Genomic DNA, 25,000 nt, shown 5'->3' with positions numbered 1-25,000 from the left:
CGTAAGTCACTCTGTTCTTTTGTGTGTGTTTGTGTGTGTGTGTGCATGTGTGTGTGTGTGTGGAATGAACATCTAAGTTCATATAGCATCAGAAACTCTGATTCTTAATTACTGGTCTGATTTGAAAGAATACTACCAAACCAGGGTTTTGCAGGTGGAAAATTATCTTGAAATGTTTTGAAAAATGTGTGCATTAACAGTAGCATGTTCTGTTGCCTGACTCACATGTTGCCAAGATAAGATAAGAAACACCACATATGACTGGTTTGGGAGCTACCATATATATGATATACATACAAGCATGGTTGCTTCTTCTATGAGCTGGTGCGATGGAAACAAAAAATTAACAGTAACTGTGTCTTATTATGTTCTATCGTTCCGATTTGCAAACTGAAAAAAAAAGTACATTGAAAGAAAAATATTGAAACCAAAAGACCAAGCATGTCAACTAACCACCACATATATGACATATGTACTTTTCTTCACAGAGTTGTTTGACATGCTGCACAAGGCTGCCTTCAGAGACACGCTGGGTCGCTCTCTGTATGCTCCTGAGTTCATGGTGGGCAAGTACACCAGTGAGCAGCTGCTGCACTACATGAAGACCTACTTCTCTGCTGGTCGCCTAGCGCTCGTCGGGGTGGGAGTGGACCATGAGCACCTGGTGGCCCAGGCCAAGCAGATCACTCCTTTCACCTCTGCTGGCGCTGTCAATAACAAGGCCAAGTACTCTGGAGGTATGATTGGTCTCCACCCCCACTCTTTTTGTGTCCTGTGTGTGTTACTGATCTGCTGACATTTCTCTTCTGTCCTGCTTTTTTTCCGTTGCAGTTAAGGATTCTTGAGGCATGTTGACTTTTTGCCTTTTGTGTGTGTGTGTGTGTGTGTTTGTGTGTGTTTTCTTTTCTGTAGAATTGAAGGTGAATCAAGTAAGTGATTATTTTGTATTTTGTATTTATATTTCTTTTTATCACAACAGATTTCTCTGTGTGAAATTCGGGCTGCTCTCCCCAGAGAGAGCACGTCGCTATACTACAGCACCACCCATTTTTTTTGTATTTTTTCCTGCGTGCAGTTTTATTTGTTTTTTTCCTATCGAAGTGGATTTTTCTTCAGAATTTTGCCAGGAACAACCCTTTTGTTGCCGTGGGTTCTTTTACGTGTGCTAAGTGCATGCTGCACACGGGACCTCGGTTTATCATCTCATCCAAATGACTAGCGCCCAGACCACCACTGAAGGTCCAGTGGAGGGGGAGAAAATATCGGCGGCTGAGCCGTGATTCGAACCAGCACGCTCAGATTCTCTCGCTTCCTAGGCGGACACGTTACTTCTAGGCCATCACTCCACTGTTATATTAATCAGGGGCATAGTTTCTTATGAAAAGAAAAAGAAAAAGCTTCATTGATTTGGTTTATTGTTTATCTTTTTAGCTGCATCAGATTATATGCCTTCAGCATGTGCCTGTTTCAGCAGAGGCAATGAGGTGGAATGGGGGGGTGCAGGGAAGGGAAAGATGGGTTTTTTTTTTTGGAGTGTGAATGGACGGAGGAGTTATCTGCAAGGAAAAATAGATGGCCTTGGCTAGTGCAGTGGACTAAGCTTTAGATTCAGTTTAATCTAGGTGAACAAGACACTGTTTTCATATGAAAAGATACTGGGTTGAGTAAACTTTTCTGTAATACTTTTTACTTGAAATTGCAATGTTGAACGACCAACTTTCCACACAGTTGCGCCATGAATATGTAGTGGACATGTGATTGGCTGGTTTCAGATGAGATTCGCATGGAAATGGGCGGAGATTTCACCTATGCTGCTGTGGCTGTTGAAGGTCCCAGGTTAGTTGTTTATTCTCCAAGGTTTTGTTATTTATTGCTATATAGTTAGTCTGTGTTATCATTTTATGTAAAAGGCATAGTTCCTATATTATAGCTGCTTATCTGTTGCAACCTTTCTCAGAATGTTTTGGACTTAATGTTTGTGTACAATTCCTCGACTCTCCTTTTGTACCAAAATGGATTTGGGTTGAACCATTGTGCATGTCTGAATTGGAAAAGTCTGTTATGTGTCTATGAATGTGTGTATGTCTGTCCACAAATTAATCAACAAAGCAACATTAAGTTAAGCAGAAACCGAAAATATTTTTGTTTGGAAAGAGCAGCAGTTTAAATAACATCCTTGTTTGAGGTTTTGTCAGTCATCATTGGTGAATCAGGAAGCAAGACACACATAGCTAATTACTTCTTGTCATGAAAAGGGTGTGGATTTGAATGATAGTGACATCTTCTTCAGTGACGTTCCAGCTGTCACAAGAAATCTAGTTCCTGATCTTACTATTCATGAAATGGTGGTAATGTTAAATTCAAGTTAGATGTGGTGGTTTGAAGGCTAATACAACTTTTCATATATTCCGTTTTGGACACCTGATACATTGAAGGGTTGAAACGTCTGCAATGGTTCTGTCTCTCCAATGTTTATTAATGTTTGTTGTTTATCAGTATAAAATCAGTGAACTCTTGTGTCTGTGGGTATGGGTGGGTGTTCACTAGCTGCAGTTTAGTATTCATTGCATTAAGATCCAATAAATCCTCTTCTGAATTTTTTTTCTTTCTTATTCTAAAGCACTGGGGCATTTGGAAAGAAAGGCCGGTATGTCTCTGTCCTTTTAAAAACTTTTATTGCTATGCATCACTTGACTCATTCTCGGTGTCAGAGCTGTCTTCTGTGTCTGTGTTTGAATGTGGTGTAAATGGGTTGATTTCCTGTCATCTTTGAAATAGTGGTGTTTCAATGGATGTTTTTATTTTTGCCGCATGGTTTTTTTTTCTTTTCTTTTTTTTCTTCATTTGTTTGATCAAGTGATCTCTAAGAGTAAAAATTCAGTTTTCAATGAGCAGTATGATTTTTATGTGTTTCATAGATGTTTTCATGTCAGTTGCATAGTACATTTTGAAGTTATTGATCTTTCCGTTTGAAAACGAGATATAACCATTCTGAGCAGTAAAATGTACGGTCTTTCTCAAAATAGTGTGGACATTTTTGTTAGGACTGTATTGATGTTGAGTATTCTGAAAGCAAGTCATGTCATGGAAAATTCATACAACTTGTCATGTGTAAAATCATTTTGCTGGCTTGATAATTTCTTTCAGATTTCAGTGACTGTTGGTTGAAGTTTCAGTGTCTCGTCAAAAGAGCTCTTTGCTGATTTGTTTTGAATTGCATTGTTTATAAAGTAGTTAATGACTTTCGCATCACTGTATGGTTTTGTTTGTGGAAAGTCATAGTCTTGCATCCTTTCAACATGGCACAAAGGCTTGGTTTAATTCAGGGCAAAGAACAATTTGAGAAAGAAGTAGGAATGAAAAACTTGTGAGGTGAAACATAAATATCTTTAAAAGCAATAGCTTGTTCATTCCTTCTGCTTCATTGACTTGTTTTGACCAACTTCTGTTTACTCAGAGAGAGAATACAGTTTGTAAATCATGGAAATATTTTTTTAATTACCTGTTGAGTAAGGGAGAGGGAGAGAGGGAATGTGTGTGCATGGGCACAGTATGATTCATATTTTAGGGCTAGTGTGAGAAACTTCTCTGGAAGTTGTTCTTTCTTGTAAAGTATTTGTGTGCTGCCCTTATATCCCATTCATGATATCTGGCATACATCTGATGCTTCTGCTTCATGCCTGTGCATTGAAAAGATCGAGACCTGATGCCTTCTTTCAGTATATAAATCCATGTGCTTCCATGGTTTATATAGATTTGAGTCTGTTGATAGATATTTGATTAACTCATTAGATTACAGCACATTATTAACTACTAGTAACTTGTTAAATTGTGACTCAGTGTTCAGTATGATCCCTGCCTCTGTTGTTGTCTCTGTTCATTAGCAGTGTGACAGCAGTTCATTGATATCCAAAAAAGTTGTAAAAGTGTGGCTGATCTTGAGCATTTTCCAAGTCCTGGATTTTGTGGCTCATCTTCTTTTTATCCCCCCCCCTCCTTTTTTTATTATAAAGTTTTTGTGTGTGTTTGTGTGTGTGTCCCAGCATTCCCTTGGATGAACATTGCTGTATTGTTTTCTAAGCCTAAGTGCTCAACATTATATTCTAAAGCAAATGTTATAGTGTGGTGACAGTGGTGTGCATGCAGCAGATAAATTGCCTTGTTCAGCTTTATCTGGATGCAGGCTAATTTGTACGTCCTTAGCTCTGTAAACTCTTCTTTTTCATGGTGTGCATTTCTGTGTCATTTGCACAGTCAAGTTTCAAACTAATTTTTTATGGTGGATACTTCTGACTTAAGAGATGGGAAAATATTTTCAGTCTTCACCCTCTAGGCATTGTCATGTTTTGAATCCTTTGTACTGAAGTATGATGTAGAATGATGTATTCTGACTCAAAATGAACTTGTCATTTTATAATGGTTAGTGCAGTTCCCAGTTCATTTCCATTTGTTTTGTATCACAGATCTTGATAGTTTGTGTTTTTATTGCATATATATACTTTGACATGGATGTTAACTTCTTCTCCCTTTTTGTTTTCTTCTTCTAGCAATTATCAACATGAATTTTTCATCGTAATAGTTCTTTATTTCTGGGTCTGCTTAGATTTTTTCTCTGGGTCTCCTCAGCAGGCCGAGTTGAGTATTATCAAAGCAGGCAAGGAATTCAGCCTAACTAAATTGTTACTGGTTACTTTTTAATCTTAGGGCTTGTAATGAGTGCTTATGCCATCATTCATAGTTTTTCATTATTGTATAAAGGAAATTATGTTGGTTTATGTTGTTTGAGCAAAGCAAATTGAATATATATATATATATATAAGGAAATCCTTATGTGTGTTATAGACATGGTTTTGGCAGACAAGTGGTGGGTGATATGTAATTGAAAGGTTTGGGGCTGTATATAAGGAAAGAATCTAAAAAAGTGTGAACAAGAATTGTCAGTTTGAAAACTACCGAACCATATTACAGATGAATACAAAAACAGCCATGATTTATAGTAGTAATTATTTCCCAAACAGAAATAATGCCCCCTGCTCCCCACACCCTCCAAAAAAAACACAGCAATAATAAACAACCAAAAAGAAGGAGAAAAAAAACAAAAACACCCAAACTTAAAACATTGCCATTGATAGTTTTGTAGCTGTCGCTATCAATCCATATAAAGTTTGAACACAGATGTAACTCAATTATAGATTTTATTGATATTGACAGTGGACATGGTCCTCATTTTAGACGGCAGTATTGCAGATGTATCTTCATAAACCCTGGTCATTAGTTTATGGGTACTTAGTCATAATTGAGGGGAAATTTTTTTATGTATATTTTTATGTCTTTTTATTTTTTATGTTGTTATATAACTGTATCTTTCTTTTTAATTGAAGAACAGGCATAGGAAGAATCAACCATGTATGTTTTGTTTGCTCTTGAAGGGGATCTTTTCTAACATATTTGAAATTGACAGGACATAAGAAGTTGATTTGATGACTGACTGGTTTCAGTCTTGCTGGCAAGGACCTGTTGTATGCTGCGGTGCTGCAGAATGTGATGGGCATGGGACCGTACATCAAGTATAGCTCCGGCAGTACCACCTCTCGCCTCAGCCAGGCCGCCTCCAAGGCCACTACACATCCATTTGCTGTGAGTGGTGGTCATCTGCTGCTTCTGTCCCAACTGGCTTCCAAATCTTGCCTTTGCTATTTTCACTGGTTTTGAATTGTTTTTTTTTTTTTAATAATTAAAAAAAAAAAAAAATGATGTAAAGGCTTTCAGTATTGTCCACTTGTTTTGAATGTGGGCCTGATGTGGTATTTTCTTTGACTTTCTTATACGTTTTGAAGAGTTGAATAAAGATGGACAAAGACAAAATAGATTTCATAAGGCAGCATCTGTGCCTTTTCTAGAAAAAGGCATATCGTTAATGGCGCTAGTTTTTATTGCTGGGCTCTTCTTTTTTTCTTCCAGTGTCTCAGAAAATTTTGATTACAGATGTACTGCATCAATGAGACTTCTGTTGTTAGTGCTGCAGCATTTCAGATTTCTCAAATTCCATACTGTCCCTTGTTCAGAATACCTCAATTCGTCTATGTGACTTTAAGCATGCAGTTCTTCATGCAAGTGTCCTGAGTTCAGACATTCACTGTGTATATTACAGGTGTCCTGTCTCAATGCCAACTACACTGATGGTGGTCTGTTTGGATTCTACGCCATCGCACAGGCCAGAGAAATTGAGAAGGTTGGTTTGTCGTTGCTTTTTATCAGCGATAACAGTTTCTTTGTGGTAAAACAGCTAGTAGAATACTCAGTACACTGTGTACTAGGGGAAAAAAAGAAAAGAAAAAAAGTGTTACATGGTTTTAGTATATTCTTGGAGTCATAAAGAGGGCTCTTTTTTTCTTTCTTTTTTGTCAGAGCTGGCTGTGTCTCTGTCCTGTCTCTCATGTCCATACACACACAGATTTTTGAAATAATTATGTGAGCCTTCATGCACATTTTCTTATTGTGGCAATAGTGATTTGTGTAAATCACATTGTCTTTAAACAGTTCATGATTGTGGACTTGAACAGTTGCCAGAATTGTTAGTAGCAGTGTCACTAATATTACCATGGTTTCCTTGGTGGTTTATTTTGATTATGATAAAAGTCTGGAAGAAATTGTTCTTATTGTCTTTTGAATGCAGAAGAAGGTAGATGATAGTAAGGAATGGAAATGAGTGGACAGTTAAACAGAGTGGGAAGTAATTTTGCTTTCTGAATTTGTGTATCAAATTTCAGTATTTCTGAATTTAGTGTTTGGAGTGTGTGTGTGTGTGTGTGTGCTTGTGTGTGCTTAAATTAATGAGATCAGTGAATATCTGCAGGTTCTTCGTGCTGCCTTCAACCAGTTTGCTGCCGTAACGAAGACTGGTTTGGAGGACAAGGATGTGGAAAGGGCCAAGTTAGTATCCCCTTTGGAATCAGACTGAAGATGTGAATGTGAACTGTCTTGATTGTTCTTTTGTAAGCCAGCTCAGTCTAGGGATTGGTCTGAGAGTCAGTCTTTGATAAAAATTCTGAAAGACTTTATTTACACTTCTGCATGTCAGTGAGCTAATTTACAAACAGTGTTGTCATGCTCTTGTAGAGATCTGATCATCCCATAGACAAGCAGAATTACTAAAAATCCTTAGTTCAGACAAGAAAATGTCTGTAAGGAAGGAATTCCAAAGCTTGGGTTGGAAAGAAATGATATTCTGTCTTTAAAGGAGTGCCTTGAGTGAAGAGAAATGAAGAAATGTAACTGGGCATAATAGTGGGAAAACCCGGCGTTACAAAGTGGGGATTTTGCACATCAACATCATGTAGCTGAACATTAAATGGGTCATCATCTTTTTTCCTTTTCTTTTTTTTAACTTCTTTTTAATTTTGCAAAGACATGTATACACTATACAGAAAACAGTATGAACAAACAACATCCAATGAGCATTAAAAGAAAAAAAAAGAACAAAGAAAATAAAAGAAAAAAAGGATTAATTATCTAACTGCTTGATCAGTCATTCAATCAATCAATGTTGACAATAGCAGTGATAGTAGTAGTTGTGATGATTTCAATAACTGCGACACTTGTAATAGCATTAATAGAAATGATAGTGAAAATAATAATATTAATGATAACAAGAGAGGCAAAGCCTTCAAGACTCATTTGTAATACACTTTAAAAAAAATCTAATTGTTAAAATGTGTTCTGTATTTGTTATTATAAAGCTTCGGGTTAAAAAAAAAAAAAAAGTCCTGACAGCAGATTTGAACCCTGCATTTTCGGGTGAGAAGAAACTGTCTTACCCATTACACTATTGTTGCTTCTTAACTGACGTTCTAAAATTTAATATTTAAACATGCTTTTTTTAAGGGCAATAAATCGATTACAGATTAATTTCCCTTCTTTACTATCTGCACCAAAGACATGCAGAATAAATATAACTTCCATGTTTAGCAAAAGAAGTTCCTGTTTGAACAAAAAATGATAAAAATGACTGCTCTTGTTGTTGTGTCAGAACATCAGATGAAAGTGCCAAGTTTAGAGAATTAAAAAAATATAACAGTAAATTCAGTTTGCATATAATTTGGCTTCTTTTTTATTTTTTTGTGCCCATCCCAAAGGTGAAGTATTGTTTTAAACAAGATGACTGGAAAGAACTGAATTTTTCCTATTTTCATGACAAATTTGGTGTCAACTGACAAAGTATTTGCAGAGAAAATGGCAGTGTTGAAGTTTACCACAGACACACAGTCACAGACAACCAAACACCGGGTTAAAACATAGACTCACTTTGTTTACACAAGTGAGTCAATAAAACCAGTTATTATGTAGCAGTAGCAACAATTATGTCAACTGTATGGGGGAATCTAAATGAGCGACATGGGAGTAATGCCACTGAAATGGTGCAGATGATAGAGCAGCCCCCCCCACCCCCCACCCTCCCTCCAATAAAAAAAAAATGTCAACAACTGCAAACAGATGAGACAAAAGTGGGTGATTAATGTCATAACATGGATATTGGTCTACCACTTCTACATCTCAGGAAAAGAAGAGCTTGTTTGGGGGGTGGGGGTGGGGGCTGCTAGTTCAGATGTTTTGCAGTGGATGCTTTTTTTTTCTTTCTTTTTTTAAAATCTTTTTTCTTTTATTCCAAAAGAACTATTATATTGGATGATCATCTTTTCTTCTCATATGTATATTTATGAAACTTGGACTGTGTATGAAGGCTTGGGTATAGTTTCATTAAAGTTGCATGACTAAATTGATGTGAAAAAAACAGAAGAAAACATAAATGAGAACCAGGCAGAAACTATTTATCAGATAAGAATAATAGGAGGGTGTTGTTTACCTGTAATAACACAGGGAACAAACGAATAAAGAACTTTTTTTTTCATCGAGGGAAGTGGAATATGCATACATGGGCTTTTTTGTATCTAGACCTCAGGGCAAAGAGAAAATGAAATAGAATGCATTATTGAATAATTGTGCTTTTATGCAATGTTTGTTCCTTTGTAGGATGTGTTTATAAATGTGTGTAGCTTGTTGATGCTTACATGTGCATTCATACCCCTCTTTTTATGCCATTTACTAATAACACCTCATGGCACAGTGATGCCACTGTGGCAGATTTCACTGTAGCTGCCATGAAAGGCTTATGTGATTGTCAGGAAACAGTTGAACTGATATGAGATGCTTATGTTTGTGTGATTATCAGGAAATGCTGAATTACCAAGAGACGTTTGTGTGATTTTCAAGAAACGGCTGAATTACCAAGAGACGTTTATGTGATTATCAGGAATCGGGTGATTTACCAAGAGACATTTGTGTGATTATCAGGAATCAGCTTAAGGCCCAGATCAGCATGTACAGAGAGGGGGGAGACGCGGTGCTGTGTGACCTGGCTGAACAGGCCCTGGGCAGTGAGGAGATCCTGAGCACTGCTGATCTCCTCAGCATGGTGGACTGTATCACATCCTCTGATGTCACCGGCGTGAGTGCTTCAAGTTATTCCAGTTATTTTTTTACCATATGCATACAGTCAAAGTTTGGGTGGTGATAGTTGTTTTTGTCCAGTCATTGGAACAATCCGCTTTATAACTCTGTATATACAACTCTTTAAGTGTAATAAAATTCAGTGTGTGTGTCTTTCTCTGTTTGTGCCATTTTATTGTCTTCTTAGTTAGTATGCCTAATTACGCTGATTCCTCAAACTAAAGTCCAAGTTTGAACTGAGATCAGAATTTAAAATTTATCATGTAAGGCCATTTGAAACGTGATTAAAGTTCTCATACCATTTTCAGCTGTGAAACAAGCATGAACTAAATCAAGATTGCCCCAGAATTATATATATATTGTTGTTGGTGTTGTTTCAGGTGGCCAAGAAACTGGTCAACGGCAAGCCCAGCATGGCCGCTTGTGGCAACCTGTCACGCACACCATACCTCGACAGTCTTATGCAGTAACACTGTGGTTAGATAGGCATCATCTGCTTTTTAGATAGCCGTTTTCTGTATCAGAACTGTGGTAAGAAAAATTGGACTGGACCAGATACACAAGCTATGATTTTGGAACAGCAGAGATGGCTGTGTTTAGAGAAGAGTGTCAAGAAACATAACCTAAGTGTTTTGCGTTAGGAAATTTTAAGAGATTCTCCTTTCTAAGGAAGTCATGTGATCATTATTATTGACTTCATGAATGAATGCATGTGACCATGAGGGAAAAAGACTTTGATGGTGGAAATGTGCTATATGTTGATTTGTTTAGTTTCCTTCAGAGGAACTGTGTAGTGTTTAATTAAGTGTGGAACAAATTGTACTGGTAAATTTTACCAGGTTTTGTTCAAATAAACAATTTAGACTTGGTTTTTAAGCATGAAGTGAGTTTTGAAGAATGGACAGCGTGTGAGATGTGACAAGATCAATCCAGTCACATTTTTGTATGCCCATAAGTATTTAAAAAAAAAAAAAAATTTTCCCCCAACCAGTGATGTTAACCCTTTCGCTGCCAGGAAAATAAAATTTAATTGAAATCTATTTGCCAGGATTTTTTCACAAAAAAACGGGTATAAATTTTCCAAAAATTCTGTGCTCTTTGTTATTGGAGAAAGACCCATAAAAGTATATATTTTCTGAAAGGTAAATGAATAAAGAATACAAAACACATGCTGTTTCCCCATTTTATATATTTTTTAGTGACATGCTGTTGTTTTGAAATCAGTGTTTTGTTTTTTGTCACATTTTCAACTTGTTCATTACAAACATTAGTCAGGTAATTTGCACAAAAACATCATATTTTCTGGACAAACGGATGTCTGCAAACACAAAATCATACTAGAACAACCACAATATATATATATTTTTTTAAAAGAGATAGATACACAATACATTGTGACTTCTCCAAGTGATAAGATGGATGTGAGGCCACGCCCCCTCAGTCTCCACCCCCCTCCTCCTCACCCCTCTCACACGGTCATGTTCTGTCGACTGCTAACATCTGTACAGCCGGCATCACTCACTGACAGTCGCATCTTGGCCACTCTCTTGATTGCTCCCTTTATTTTCTATCAGATCGTCCTATAAATGTTCATCACTATCTTCTCCCTCGAATTTATGCTTCAATTCTTTCTGAGCATCAGCTAAAGAAAGAAATCTTGGTTGATTTAGTTCGTCAAGATCGCATGTCTTGAGCACGGTGTCAGTCCGACATCTTGTTGAGTGAGCAAGGAGAGAAGTCGGGCAAACACTTGGACAGTGACCCAACCAAAACGTTCAAATAAAGGACTGCTTCATGACATAGATGGGGTTTCTAGCTATGAATAGAATCTAGAGAGATTCCCCCGGCTAAAGCTACCACTATTTTTGTCAATGAAGTGAATGTAAACCAGGGAAAAGTCGGAATATTTTGATGACGAGTTATCTCGTCATTGTGGCAGCGAAGCATACATGCTTGCCATGACGAGTTATCTCGTCATGCAGGCAGCCTAGGGGTTAATAGTGTGTGTCAACAAATGCAGCAGCTACATTTCTTCCCCCCTCGTGTTTTCAGTAACTGGAAACCTATTATTACTGCCTTTAAGAATGTATATTTGTGACACTAAACACTTAATTTGTGATCCTTTTTCATGACAATTCTTTTTAATCCACATAAACATTGGTAGGTCTCCATTTTATCATGTACCTCATTTTTTCAGACATGATTTTTTTGGCAAATTATCTGCGTTCTGAATCTGTAATTTCATCAGGAATTTTCTATGATTCAAAATTCACACTCCAGGATATCTGGCCCCTGTTGTTATGGATCTTAACTCACTCCGGACAATGGAACGCTTTAGCGTTTCTGACGTAAGAGAGCATTCTGGACGACGGAACGCTATAGCGGTTTCGACATGGGGTAGCATAAAAATTGCAGCTACACCAGGCATAAAGAACGTGTCAAGGGTCAAATGGAAAGTTTCTTCGTTAGGTCCATAACTATACACTCGCTGGCAAGCCATTGAGCTTGGTACCCCACATGACAAGCTTATCTGCATACGTATTGAAAATGGCATCGCAGGCGATACAAGTGGAAATAGTGAACCAGATCATGACAGCGGCTTTTTACTGCTGCTGAAGTGATTGAAATGCTTCAAACTGAAGGTTTTGTCATCGACGAGGATGAAGACGTTGAATAAAGTATCTGCAGTGAAGAAAGCTTCCAGCAAGAAGGTACTGACAGTGACTCAGCTTCTGAGAGCAGTGAAGAGAGGGAGGGTGGTGGTTGTACACACGACGTGAGGAGAGGGGTCAGTGGGTCAAGTACAGCGAGTTTCATTCAGTTACTTTGTGTTTTGTATATTTTGTGATTTTTTTCCTAACCCTAACAAATGGGTCGTCTGCAGGGAAAAACAAGGGAGAAAATTATTCGTCCAGAGTGAGTTAAGTTTGACCACAAAAGCAGCTTTATGTAAGGGTGTCTCAGTATGTACAATCATGGGCTAAAACTTTATGTACATAGTTTTCTGAAGACACTGTCTGCCACACCTTGCCATTATTTATTAGCACTACATAAAAAAGGGCACAAATCATTTTTAGATCAGCGCCTTCCATACTTCGTCCATTCATTTTTTGGCAGCTTCCCTTGACTAACAGTCTGCACATCTCCCTGCATAGACACATTCACACCAGCGGACAAAGAAACAAAATGTCTGTCTTCCACACCAGATATACTTGCAAAATGATTACTCTATGTGTATTACAATAATGGCAGACTACATGCACTGCATTGATATTACTGAAATGCAACAAGGAAACTGATTCATATAGCAGAGGTGATCAACTTGTAAACATTTAGAGTTTGCAAGTGATCAACTTGTAAACATTTAGAGTTTGCAAGTGATGGAAGTGATCAACTTGTAAACATATAGAGTTTGCAAGTGATTAACTGCCAAACAGGCTTTTAAATATCAGTATATTCATCTTTCTGCTTCAGTATCAGCCATGGAAAGTGCTATGCTGTGATTTAAAAACAACACATGTTTAATAATCAAGATATGTTTTCCCTGTAACATATTAACTGTTGATAATATTTATTAAAGTAAATAAACAATTTGAACATTTATTTGTTTCAATAAATAAAAATTTTCTGCATACTTTTAGACTGAAGTTACCAGTAAATGCATTGAACATATTCACCTTATGTTTCACTATGAAACTGATAGTACTATAAACTCATTTACCTCATGTTTAATTACAAAACTTGATAAGTGCTATCAATTAATTTAAACTAGACAGTGTTTCATTGAAGTAAAAACCATTTGCAAGCTACATCTTGGCTGAAATGTGACAGCTGCAATGTCTCTTCCTCAAAATCTCACAGATTACATATGTGTTGATGGTAACAGCAGCTCACTCTTTCATCTCTTGTTGAAACCTCTGCCTGGCCCATACCTTGGTCCTGCCATGCCTGACTGCATGTGTCCCCCTCGTGGTCCCCCCCTCAGCCCTCCCCTGCCCCTTCCCCGACCCCTCCCATCTCCTGCATTGGGGCCTTTGTTCTTGGGTGTGGGCGATTTGGGTCGCAATCGCTCAATATCCTCAGTGCAGCCTGTCACCATGTCCTCTGCTTTTTGGAAGAAATTTGCATACACCTGGAACAAAGTTTCTGAGTTTTCAGAATCATTAAAACACAACAAATCTGTGTATACATTTGATCATCATGTGAAGCACCAACAAGAGTAGATCATACAAAATAAAGTATGTGTTACGCATGTCTTGTGAATCCTCCTTTTGACATTTATTTGCATGCACACTTCCACATTCCAAAACAGCACAGATGAGAAGCACACATGCTTAAATTGAGTACAACTTGTATTGAGTGTGTAAATTTACAAGGGAAAAGCATGAACAGACAAGGAAACACACAAAAGCACAAACAGACAAGCATACCACAGGAAGCATTGCACTCGCAAATAGCACGTTCTTATATGATTCGCTACACGAATACAGATCTGTTCACATACCTCGGGGTCGAAGTTACTGGATGTGAGACCTGACCCTAGGGTTAGCCAACCGGGCCGAATGGTAGAGTCCCTTCCAAACAGGTGGAGGCGACGTCTCCCTAAGCAGAAGTGCTCGATGATGTGAAAGATCTCCACAGGCTTTTCCTTGCTACCAAACTCTGGTTCATCTTCAATGATGAGGTCAATGTCCACATTGGCATGGATGAAGTCACCATCTGTGCTACGTTTGACAGTGCCTTTGATGCCCATGAGACAGTGTTCCTGTGAAATACAGGCAGTTTCTTTGAAATAAATGTTTGTGTGGGTGTTAGTACAAAGAATAAAATTATCAAACTATTCCCATAATGAGACTTGTTAGTACACAGTTAATCAATTTGAGATGCAACCACTGAGGATCCCTCTGCTGCCAGAAAACAGTTCAGGAGAAAATCATTGCCTTTCAGCAAGTCCGTTCAATGATAAATTCTTAACAAATGCAATTGTACATGGTTATTAAGGAAACAATTACATCTGCAGTCAACGTGTTGTAAATAATATCATGTCAGATTTTCCTCAATCCTGCAATTAAGAGTTGGAACATACATAGAGAAAAATGTCAGAAGTTTTCATTTTTTGTGGCAATAGTACATTTGGAATGTACTCGCACAGATTTTTTTCTTATGACATTAGTATGAGTGGACAAGCTGTGGAGATGGAGGGTATGGATGGACAAACAGCCACTTTACAAAATCTTCCATACCATGCAGTACCAGGGCATACCTTTGTTCTGATGAATACAGCATTTGGCTCCAGACTTCTGTTCTTTTGGGATTCAATGTTAGTCTTTATCCAGCAGATATCTTCACATCTCCGGAAACCCCAGCGCTTCAGACACTGGAAGCAAAGCACAGATCCCAGATAACTGTTCAAGTACTCCTTGAACAAAGGTACTGCTTTGAAATGACATTTAAATACAACATGCTGCATGAATGCTTAGTACTGGTAATTCTTGAATACATAAACCAAACCAATCAACTTAATACAATAAACAGCAGGGAAAGCTACACGAAAATGAGTAAATGCACTTTTCCATTTCATTAAAAAAAAAAATAAAGCTCAGTCAGATGGGTGTCTTTGCTGCTGAAAAGCCCCAGAGGCCAGTCCGGAGATCTGTGCAAATTTGGCAAGAAAATTGGTGAGGGAAAAGGGGGCGAAACTTTGGTATGATGTAGCTAACAACAGCTGTTGCTGATGTATTTGACTACAAAATCTGACAACAACAAAACAAAACAAAAAAGAAGCAAAAAACAAACAAATAAGTCCTATGCACAACTTGGCTGCAAATGTAGGACAGGTCAGGAAATCCAAGATGGCTGCCAGAAAAGAGGACACTGCTTCCGGTAATACAGTGCAGGTAACTACCAAGGGAGGCTATTTGCCGCAGCTTCTTTCAATTTCTCCGCATAGAGGACTAGTAGTTTGGTCAGGACAGGAATCCAGACCCCTACCAGAGTCTGCACCGGTGGGTCACAGTTAAGTATGTGTAATTAAAAGACCCCATTTCTAATCTACTCTGTATTGTTGGAAACAACTCTTGTGCCAAAAATTATGCACTATTTAGATCCGCCTGAGAGTTGGTTCTGATTTGTTTTGATGAAATCTAGCATGCTTTGAATTATAAACAACACACAAACAAAAGAATTATAAACAACAAACAAACAAATGTATTTTAAATCAGAAACAACAAACAATAAATTATTCACTCCTGTCCTTCAGAGTGTAGCGATGTTCCCATGGCCTGATGTGCCAATATATATTTCTCACACTAAACCTAGTTTTAACTGGGAACACACACACACACACACACACACAGAGTGGTAAAACTGTATATAGACACCCCCACCATACACTGACATAAAGATACTGACACAAGATGCATGGCATGCACACACATGCACAATCTCTGCACCTGTCTAGCCACTGAGGCCATTTGTCCCTTTATGCAACAAAAACTGCAACATGTGGCAGTGTTTTATTTGTGTGTGTGCTGAAATTATGTCAGCTGATGACTTGTTCCCTGATACACTTGATAGCTGCAACTGGTTTATGTTATTTTGATCTGGAATCTATACCCCAAGTACCAAAGATTCACCTCCATTACAAATGGAAAATATTTTTTGTTTTATACCAGATTTTTGGCTTGGTTATAGGAAACACTGTTCTTTCTTTTTATTTTATTTTATGTGCCATTAAAAAAAAAAGAGGAAAAAAAAGAGGTTAATATTGGCCCCTGTAGAACATTGAAAAATTGGTGATTCCTGCTCTATTACTGCGGTTTGTAAGCATTTTTTGTAGGTTTCAGGTGGAGGTGAGGGGTGGGGCTTTGCTTCCAAGATCCCCTAGTGAGGTGTCACCTTTCCATCATGCCAGGGGCTTTCACAGCACCCCCCCCCCCTCCTCATCTCCCTCCCCCACATCCTCCTGCCCTGGCCACAGCTTTTTCGATTCAGTCCCTCTCACATCCCTGAAACTGGCACTTTTTTTTCTTTCTTTTTTTTCTTTTTTTTTTTAACAGCTTCAGTTGCTCACAAATCAATATTGATCTGGTTCAGTTTATGAATTTAACAATCTTATGCTGAATGACTAATCTTTGGAAACCTTTTCAAATCTTTTCAAATTAACACATTAAAATGAATTAAGATACAGAGCACATCTTGAAATCAATTTGACAACAAACACATACATCTGTGCATGGGCACAATGTGGATGCAAACACACACAAACAAAATATGCACACACAAAAAGTGACAGATGTAGAGCAAGAACAAATTAGAGGTCTAAGAGAGAAAACAGGTAAAACATCCATGTCAACTGTCTTAAACAGATCAAGCTGAATGACCGCACTTAACTAAAACAGGAATAAACAAACAAACAGAAACACACAAATACCCCCCCTCCCCCCAAAGAAAAAAACAACAACAACAAAAAACCCCAAAAAACTGGCATATCTATAGACTGAACAACAACAAACTTAACCCTTCTCCACTTCACAGCCACAGATGCTGACAACACACACTGACCTGACGCCCTCTCTCCAAGCCTTCCGCATTGCCACACCATATCCACAAGAACGACCGTTGAGCAGCAACCGCTGGTATGTCCAGTTGTTCTATCTGTACACAGTGTTCGGATTTTTACAATAAAACCCAAAACATGAGACACAATACATGTGTATAGGATTTTTTTTTTTAAACACACAAGAAAAACAACAGGCAGACAGATGCTGACAGATTTGGAATCTCAAACACAACAGGATATTACACGTCAAAATCAATGATAATCCCGGGCATACATATTACATGTGGATTAGATTATAACTTCAATAAATAACAACTACGATACAGTTTAAATCTTCAAGTCAGTATCACTTTATTTGGCCTTTATATCTAAAGGGTTGAGGGAGGCCCGAAGGTTTTTTATATTTTATTTTTCACTGCAAATTTCAATAACTAAAAACTGAGTGCACATTCGTTTTGAAGTGAAGAGTTATACAATTACCTCGTCCCAGTCCCAATATTTATTGAAGACAGCTCCCTGCGTTCTCTGGTATTCCTCTAAAGGTGGCTCCAACAGAATGACATCAAATTTGCTTCTCAAGTCACGAAGGTCATATGTTTCAAGGTCACAATTGAGGTACCTGTTGAAGAATACAGTTCAATAAGGTGCAAATTTATTTGTGTATTCATATGTAAATACTGCAAATACAAGAAACAAATACTCATTTGCCATGAATACTGCAAATACAAGAAACAAATACTCATTTGCCAAGTGACATATAAAACATAGCAATGACTGGGTTTTTTTTTCAAATTTGTTCACAAATGAAATAGACTACAAACAGGATGAAAGATGATGGAAATTCAGAAAGGAAGGAAGAAACATGAAATAAAATAAAGAATTCATTTAGTGTGCAAAGAAAGAAACTTCCTTTAGGATAAAAACTTTTCTTTTCCAATGAAAAAAAAAAAGAAGAAAAAACCAACAGAGTCAAGCCTCCATATTCATGTGTGATTCCTTCTGACTTTAAAGATACTGTGAAATAAACAAAAGCAGAAGAAGAAAGGACACCCCTACAGCACACACACACACACACAAAACAGACCAACCAAAAAGGAAATTTTCTATCTAAAATTACGTTTAAATAACATACTTACCGTGACCCAACTAGTGCAGACTCCGGCAGGTGTCTGACATTCCTGTCCTGTGCAAACTATCCGCCCATGCGGAGCAGACGAAACTACGGCCGATAACCTCCCGGAAGTAGGTAACCTCCCCTTTGTCCCGCTGGTTATCGCCCTCTTTTGACGGCAATATGCCATCACCAGCGCAGCAAGCAGGAAGAACAGGAAGCGGGGAGGACGGGAGGGTCTTAAATCTGGGTCACGGTAAGTATGTTATTTAAACGTAATTTTAGATAGAAAATTTCCTTTTAATTACACATACTTAACCGTGACCCAACTAGTGCAGAATAGCGCGACAAGGTGGAGGGCTCGCCTGTTCTACTGTCTGTGAGCTGTGATGGTCTGTTGTGCAGCTACCACAGAAGCGATGGCTCTTGCGCCATCAACCCGCAGGCGTGCGACATCTCTCTGGTAGAAGTCGATGAGCCATTATCCCTTAGGCGATAGGTGTCCCTCAAGTAGAATTTGACGAAAGTAGAGTGTACTGTGTCGCCTAAGGACATTAGTGCGGGTAAAGAAGACAGAGGTCCACAGCTGTTTTGTGGGGGAGGTCTGTGGACCACAGCTGAGCAGATGAGCGCGGATGAGCGTCAATGCAAGGAGGTGCGCATGTGGTTTGATCTGATGATTCCACAATGGATGTGGGCCGATAGTGGAAGTGGTTTTTGTGTTTGAAGGAAACTGTGGCACGAGACAGAGGTAGGACACCGTGTTGGGCCTGCCTCAGGCATGACAGCCAGATCTGTGGAGCTCCTCCATGCGAGCTGACAGGCGATGAGCACTCCCCCCCCCCCTGGCCCCCCCCCCCTTTTTTGACGTTGTCAAAAAATGACAGCACTGGTATGTTGCCTATGCATAGGATGGCAGACATTTGGCAACAAAAGACTTGATGTCCCTGGTGTCTCTGGGACAGGGTTGTGTAATTGCCCAGGTAGGTACCATCACGAAGGGGCATACGGAAGGCTTGGTGGCTTCTCTGCCTGAGTGTGGCCTGTTGGAGTAACCTGCAAAAAGTTGTCGGCAGTCAATGGCTGGGTTGGATCAGGCTGTGGAAGTGCATTTCATGTGCCCACAGGTCACTGAGTCTCATTCAGTGATGGAATTCCCAAATGGAAGAGGGTTTCCATGGGGAAAATTTTTGCTGAAGGTACAAACCTCTAGAAGTCACCAGAGGAGGTGGCGGAGGTCTGGGGTCGACCGGAGGGAGCGGAGGAAGTGGCGTTGTTTAGAGGGCCAGGAGTAGAGGGCCCAGAGTGTCAGCGAATCGATTGCGATCGCGCCTTAATTTTAGCACGATTCCCCAATCGAGCTACATAATTATGTGACCTGGTTGGAGACATAATTTGACCACAAACAAGAACGCCAGAGAATCGACAGACAGATAGAAAATACGAAAAAAACTTAGCCGTATGAAGAGCACAGGTACAGGAGTCATGATGGCTGCCGGAAAAAGAGGGCGAAAGGGGAGGTTACCTACTTCCGGGAGGTTATCGGCCGTAGTTTCGTCTGCTCCGCATGGGCGGATAGTTTGCACAGGACAGGAATGTCAGACCCCTGCCGGAGTCTGCACTAGTTGGGTCACGGTTAAGTATGTGTAATTAAATGTGATGTCAACAAAGTTTTTTCAGTGAAGAAATGTTTTTTTGTTTTAAAGTTTACAATGGCCGCAGGACATACACCTACGCATACACATGGACAGACACACGGACAGCCAAAATAGGGCAGATACACTGGCTCACTTTGTTTACACACGAGTAAAAAAACCCAAAACAAACAAACAAAAAAAAAGCAAAGTGTAATTTGTGTTTACCTTCACACTACTTACATGGGAGGCACATTGGTGGTATTGATCAAGTCATCTTTGAGTCGGATCAGTTCACGCTGTTTAGGATACTCTTCAAACCTGTTGGCTAACCCTGCACATATACACATGACTGTTACATGAAACATTTCAAGGAAAAAAGAACCAAATGCCAGCCATTCAAACGCACTGCATAATCTGCAAAATGCATCTCCAGATATCAGAAAGAGCCACAATTGGAGATTTACCCCTCCACCCCCGCCCCCTTGTTGGCTAACCCTGCACATATACACATGACTGTTACATGAAACATTTCAAGGAAAAAAGAACCAAATGCCAGCCATTCAAACGCACTGCATAATCTGCAAAATGCATCTCCAGATATCAGAAAGAGCCACAATTGGAGATTTACCCCTCCACCCCCGCCCCCTTCTTCCAGCTGTTGTACAGAAGGGGTGCCAAATATAAACAATAAATTGAATATAAAAAAACACACAAAAAATCACCTCTTCTATCCTATCAGTTACAGCTACATCATGAAGTAATAGCTTAAATAAGACCATGTATTTGGCTTCTGTCATCGGAAAAAAGAAAAAAAAGAAGAAGCTACGCCTGTAAATTCTCCTAAGTAAAATTGATTCATGTGGCATGTCAATCAAAAATGTTCCAAATGTAAGTTAAATTTACATCCTTGGGGTAAGTCAAACCAAAATGGTATCTGCACAGATATAAAGAATATGTATGCACCTGATGACTTCCAAAATAATTAATTTATATGTAAGTTAAAGGATGCCAACAAGTGGTGACTGACCTCCATCTCTGATGAAGTTCTGAGGCCTCTCCCCAGCATCCACAAAGTGCTGGCAGTAGTCATTGTGAGGGTTTGCACTCTGGGTTCCCTGCACATAATGCGGAGTAGAGTAAAGCTAATGCTATCACAATTCATATCGTAGGAGGTGGTGGGGTGAGAGAGAGAGACAGAGTGATAGATAACACATACTACAGAAATTTGAATTTTTTTAAATTCATTTACAGGACTTCTGCTATAGAAAATGTTGTCACCAAAAGAACATTATGGAGAACAATCAATTTACCCCATTTTCTGTCTTTTTCATTGCAATGGCTGGTGGTAACTGTAAGTTAACAATGAATTAAATATGTGCCTGTATAGACCAACAACTCCATAACTGGCCAATAATTCACCAAAATCAGTTTCAGTCTGTTTTGTCTTTTTGTCTGCAGTACTGAATAAATAAATATATCAGTTCTGAATATTATATCTACTGTACTTTTGCATGTCTGGCCACTTGGATTAATAAAGCTGCTCTACACAAGCATTTGCTGTTGCAGGGTCCAGGTGATCAAAATAACAAACAAGACTATTTTCAATCTTTGCTATTATTCAACTGATAGCTTTGCTTTAAAAAACTGGCAACAGTTTCTGCTCATGTTACATACAAAGTAAACATTCTCACGCATTTTATCTAGAAATGTATGATAATCGACCATAATTTAAGTATGATCTGAACAGGAAAACTTACTTTTAGAAATGCACTTGAATCTGTGTACACCTCATCTTTGTCGTCTTCATCTTCCTTGTCTTCCTGCACAATCATAACAAAGTGAAGAAAAAGTTCATCACAATTCACTTTACTACCAAATAATACTAATGTGTATGTTTTCATGAATCACACACACACACACACACACACACACACACACACACACACACACACACACTCAAACACACACACAATCACAGACTGCTCTTCTATTGACAAAGGAAAGAGGAAGACATGAAGGAAGAGAAAGACTGAGAGAGAGAGAGACATGGAGATGGTGGGAGGGTAGAATGAAAAGCAGACAGACAGACAGAAATCTATGGTGAATGTGTGGGATGCAGGATCAAAATATTGCAGTGAGGTAATAAATATATAACACATATGATATATCCTATTACACAACAAATATTTCAATCACTTAATACCATTTATTTCCTCACTGTCAAGTCAATAATCATTGGCCAGTACTAAACCACCATCCAATGTACATGACCTATAATTTTTTCTGGATTGCAAATGCTCACGTTATAGCCCATCTGGCCCCACCAACTTTCCAATGGTATATATATCTGCTCTAGAATTGGACTGATTAGCTATTGTGTAATCAGTTCAGCTACATGTATTGTGTTATCTATGGTGTGAACACCAACAGGAACTATACACTGGATTGTTAGACAGAGCCTGAAGGCCACTACTAAACAATGCAGACCACACCCTTCAGATGTAGCCAAAGTGTTTGCAAGATTTTAAGAAAAATCATACTGACTATATCAACTTATATCTTACATGTAAGCATGCCTGAAAATACATGATCTCGTGAACTCATTTCTTGATGCTAAAATTCTCTTAATATTTCCTTTAAAATTCAAATGTTCTTAAAGAGCATGTAAATACCTCTTTTTCTTTTTTGTCATCCTCTTTTGCTGAAGGTGCTTCATCTTTTATGGGGGCAAACAGCTTTGAAGGATCTTCCTCACTGAAATAATCAAATGCATTTTTTGTTGATATTAAAAAAATCATTCAAACAGTGTGTGTACATGAATTTGCATCATGTGACAAGGAATACCAGATATCATATAACATGAATGGCCAAATAAACACGGCAAAGTTGAGATAAAAATGGTCGTAAAAGTGACAGCAGTAATGAGTTATATTAGAGGTAGAACATATACAAAAATGAAGAAATGATACATGCTTTACTTTAATTTTAACTAATCACCTTCCAAGATGTATATTCTTTTTATCTAAGTCGATGCACTCTCACACATTCACTCCTCAACATAAAACAATGTTTTATCAAAACTGCAAAACCAAACGTGGCCATTACACACACTGGCATTACTAAAATTGCTATTTCAGTTCACACATGTAGATTTTATTAAGTCATTTCATAATCATGCTACACATTGATTTAATCAAATAAGATAAAACAAGTAGAAAGCAGGTCTTTGTTTTGATGGTGTTGATAAACATACATACATACCTGTATACATACATATATATATATATATATATATATATATATATATATATATATATGTGTGTGTGTGTGTGTGTGTGTGTGTGTGTGTGTGTGTGTGTGTGTGTGTGTGTTTGTGCAAGTAGGTAGGTAGGTAGGTAGGTAGGTAGGCAGATAGGTATATATTACAAAGACAATTATTACTGAAGAATAGATTTCATAATCATGATGAAAAAAAAATAAGGCAATTATTTGGAGCTTTTACTACACCAGTTGTTCACTACAATACTCACATGCACCAAGACAGTAGCATTTTGTGTTTGATGATGATGACCTTTAAGTTAACCACTGAAAAACTACAATTAGACTGGTATAATTACCATTCAAATTACAAAATCAATTTCAAATACTAAAAAATGTCAAGTGATTTTTTTAAATGATGGATCATAAAATAATGGACCATCTCTAGAAGGTTTTGATAGACAGATGTCTATGAGTATATTAATTATGAGCTACTTCCCAAATTTCTTTTGTTGTAGTTTAATTTTTATATTGCATTGAAAGAGGAACTTATCTGTTGTGACCAAAAATAAAGAAGAGAAATACAAATGCAAATAATTACTGTTTTTGTTACAACAGATTTCTTTGTGTGGAATCTGGGCTGCTTTACCCATGGAGAGCATGTTGCTGCAGTGAGAGCACCACCCGTTTTTCTGGTTGTTTTCTTATTTTTCAAATGATTTTTTATCCTTTTATCTGCCTGCATGTGTATTTGTTTTCCTATCAAAACAGATTTTTCTACAGAATTTTGCCAGGGACAAACCTTTTGTTGCCATGAATATATTTTTTTTTTACATACACTAAGTGCATGCTGCATACAAGGCCTTGATTTAAGGTGTCATCTGAATGACTAACATCCAGACCACCACTCAAGGTCTAGTGGAGGGGGAGAAAATATTCACAAGTGTGGGATTCAAACTAGTGTGCTCACATTGTCTTGCCTCCTGGCAGATGCGTCTCCACTAGGCTAACACTCCACTCTTTTATGACTGGCTGAGATTTTGATTCACAAAAAAAAAAAGATTGGGAAAACTATGACATTCTCCCACTTACCCACCCTTCCCACCACCCAACATACATCAACTTGATATAATATGAATTGTAATTGAACAATGTTAAAAACTGTCAGTGAACAATGCAAAAGTTTAACTTCATTAAAAAAAAGTTGAGCATCCTGCAAAAAATGATTAAACATTTATCATATCACACAGGATTCTTTGAAAAGCAAACTAAACATTAAATTTTTTTTTTAAAATTACTAAGAAATGACCAACTCACCTTTTATTCCCTGCTTCAAGTGAGGATTCATCAGCAGATGTTCCAGAACCTGTGTTCACATTCAGTGCTTTTTTCAGGGAAGTGGATGAATCTATCTGCAGCTGTTCAGTACACACAGAATGACTCTTCATTTTTAATTGGATAATATGCAAGCACAACATTCAGAAATCAAAATTAGGTCATGATTAAAATAAGACTGCTTAAAGTCTGATTATCTATAACACCACCTAAAACTTGTTAAAATGTGTGTGTGTGTGTGTGTGTGTGTAATTTTTTTTAAGAACATCTGTTCACTACAGCTAGTTTATTGAACTGAGCGAGATAAGATGACTGTGTGTCACTATGTGTATAAAGAGGGAGTGGGGCAGGAGGGGAGGGAAGGGGTGTGTATTTCTTTTCCTTTTAATGTCATTGTAACATCTACCCATTTTACTTCAACCTTTATGGTTTTCAGCAACACTGCAAATATATCCTTTCTGTCACCTGGCAAATACTGAAACAGCATTTGTAATACCAATGTGTGTTTCAATGGCCATGGTTTGGTTTGGCAGTTCTGATGAAAGATCAGATAAACCTGAAGCTCTGACTTGAATCAGTTTCATGTAACAC

At 38.1% G+C, this 25,000-nt stretch overlaps 2 protein-coding genes across 3 annotated transcripts in view; one reads left to right on the top strand and one right to left on the bottom strand.

Annotated features, from left to right (window-relative positions):
* LOC143292522 (cytochrome b-c1 complex subunit 2, mitochondrial-like) overlaps positions 1-10,377 on the top strand; it is a 15,984-nt gene extending 5,607 nt beyond the window's left edge. The window contains exons 6-14 of one of the 2 annotated variants that reach the window (XM_076602883.1): position 1; positions 489-737; positions 1,773-1,836; positions 2,621-2,647; positions 5,499-5,637; positions 6,152-6,232; positions 6,857-6,933; positions 9,352-9,505; positions 9,888-10,377. The exon at position 1 is cut by the window's left edge and continues 124 nt beyond it. In XM_076602883.1, the coding sequence (XP_076458998.1) occupies position 1; positions 489-737; positions 1,773-1,836; positions 2,621-2,647; positions 5,499-5,637; positions 6,152-6,232; positions 6,857-6,933; positions 9,352-9,505; positions 9,888-9,977 (882 nt within the window). In that variant the 3' untranslated portion in view covers positions 9,978-10,377. The remainder of the gene's footprint in view (positions 2-488; positions 738-1,772; positions 1,837-2,620; positions 2,648-5,498; positions 5,638-6,151; positions 6,233-6,856; positions 6,934-9,351; positions 9,506-9,887) is intronic. The other variant, XM_076602884.1, reaches the window with a different exon arrangement.
* A 2,321-nt stretch (positions 10,378-12,698) lies between these two features.
* The window catches only part of LOC143292523 (N(6)-adenosine-methyltransferase non-catalytic subunit METTL14-like), a 12,758-nt gene continuing 456 nt past the window's right edge, over positions 12,699-25,000 (bottom strand). The window contains exons 2-11 of the mRNA XM_076602885.1: positions 24,392-24,492; positions 22,489-22,570; positions 21,574-21,636; positions 20,844-20,931; positions 20,057-20,147; positions 17,549-17,687; positions 17,071-17,163; positions 14,771-14,884; positions 14,012-14,272; positions 12,699-13,639 (exon numbers count right to left, since the gene is read on the bottom strand). Of these exons, the coding sequence (XP_076459000.1) occupies positions 13,406-13,639; positions 14,012-14,272; positions 14,771-14,884; positions 17,071-17,163; positions 17,549-17,687; positions 20,057-20,147; positions 20,844-20,931; positions 21,574-21,636; positions 22,489-22,570; positions 24,392-24,492 (1,266 nt within the window). The 3' untranslated portion in view covers positions 12,699-13,405. The remainder of the gene's footprint in view (positions 13,640-14,011; positions 14,273-14,770; positions 14,885-17,070; positions 17,164-17,548; positions 17,688-20,056; positions 20,148-20,843; positions 20,932-21,573; positions 21,637-22,488; positions 22,571-24,391; positions 24,493-25,000) is intronic.

Source organism: Babylonia areolata, chromosome 18, assembly GCF_041734735.1.
Source record: "Babylonia areolata isolate BAREFJ2019XMU chromosome 18, ASM4173473v1, whole genome shotgun sequence".
Classification (NCBI taxonomy): Eukaryota; Metazoa; Mollusca; class Gastropoda; order Neogastropoda; family Buccinidae; genus Babylonia; species Babylonia areolata.
This window is presented reverse-complemented; position numbering and strand designations above follow the sequence as displayed.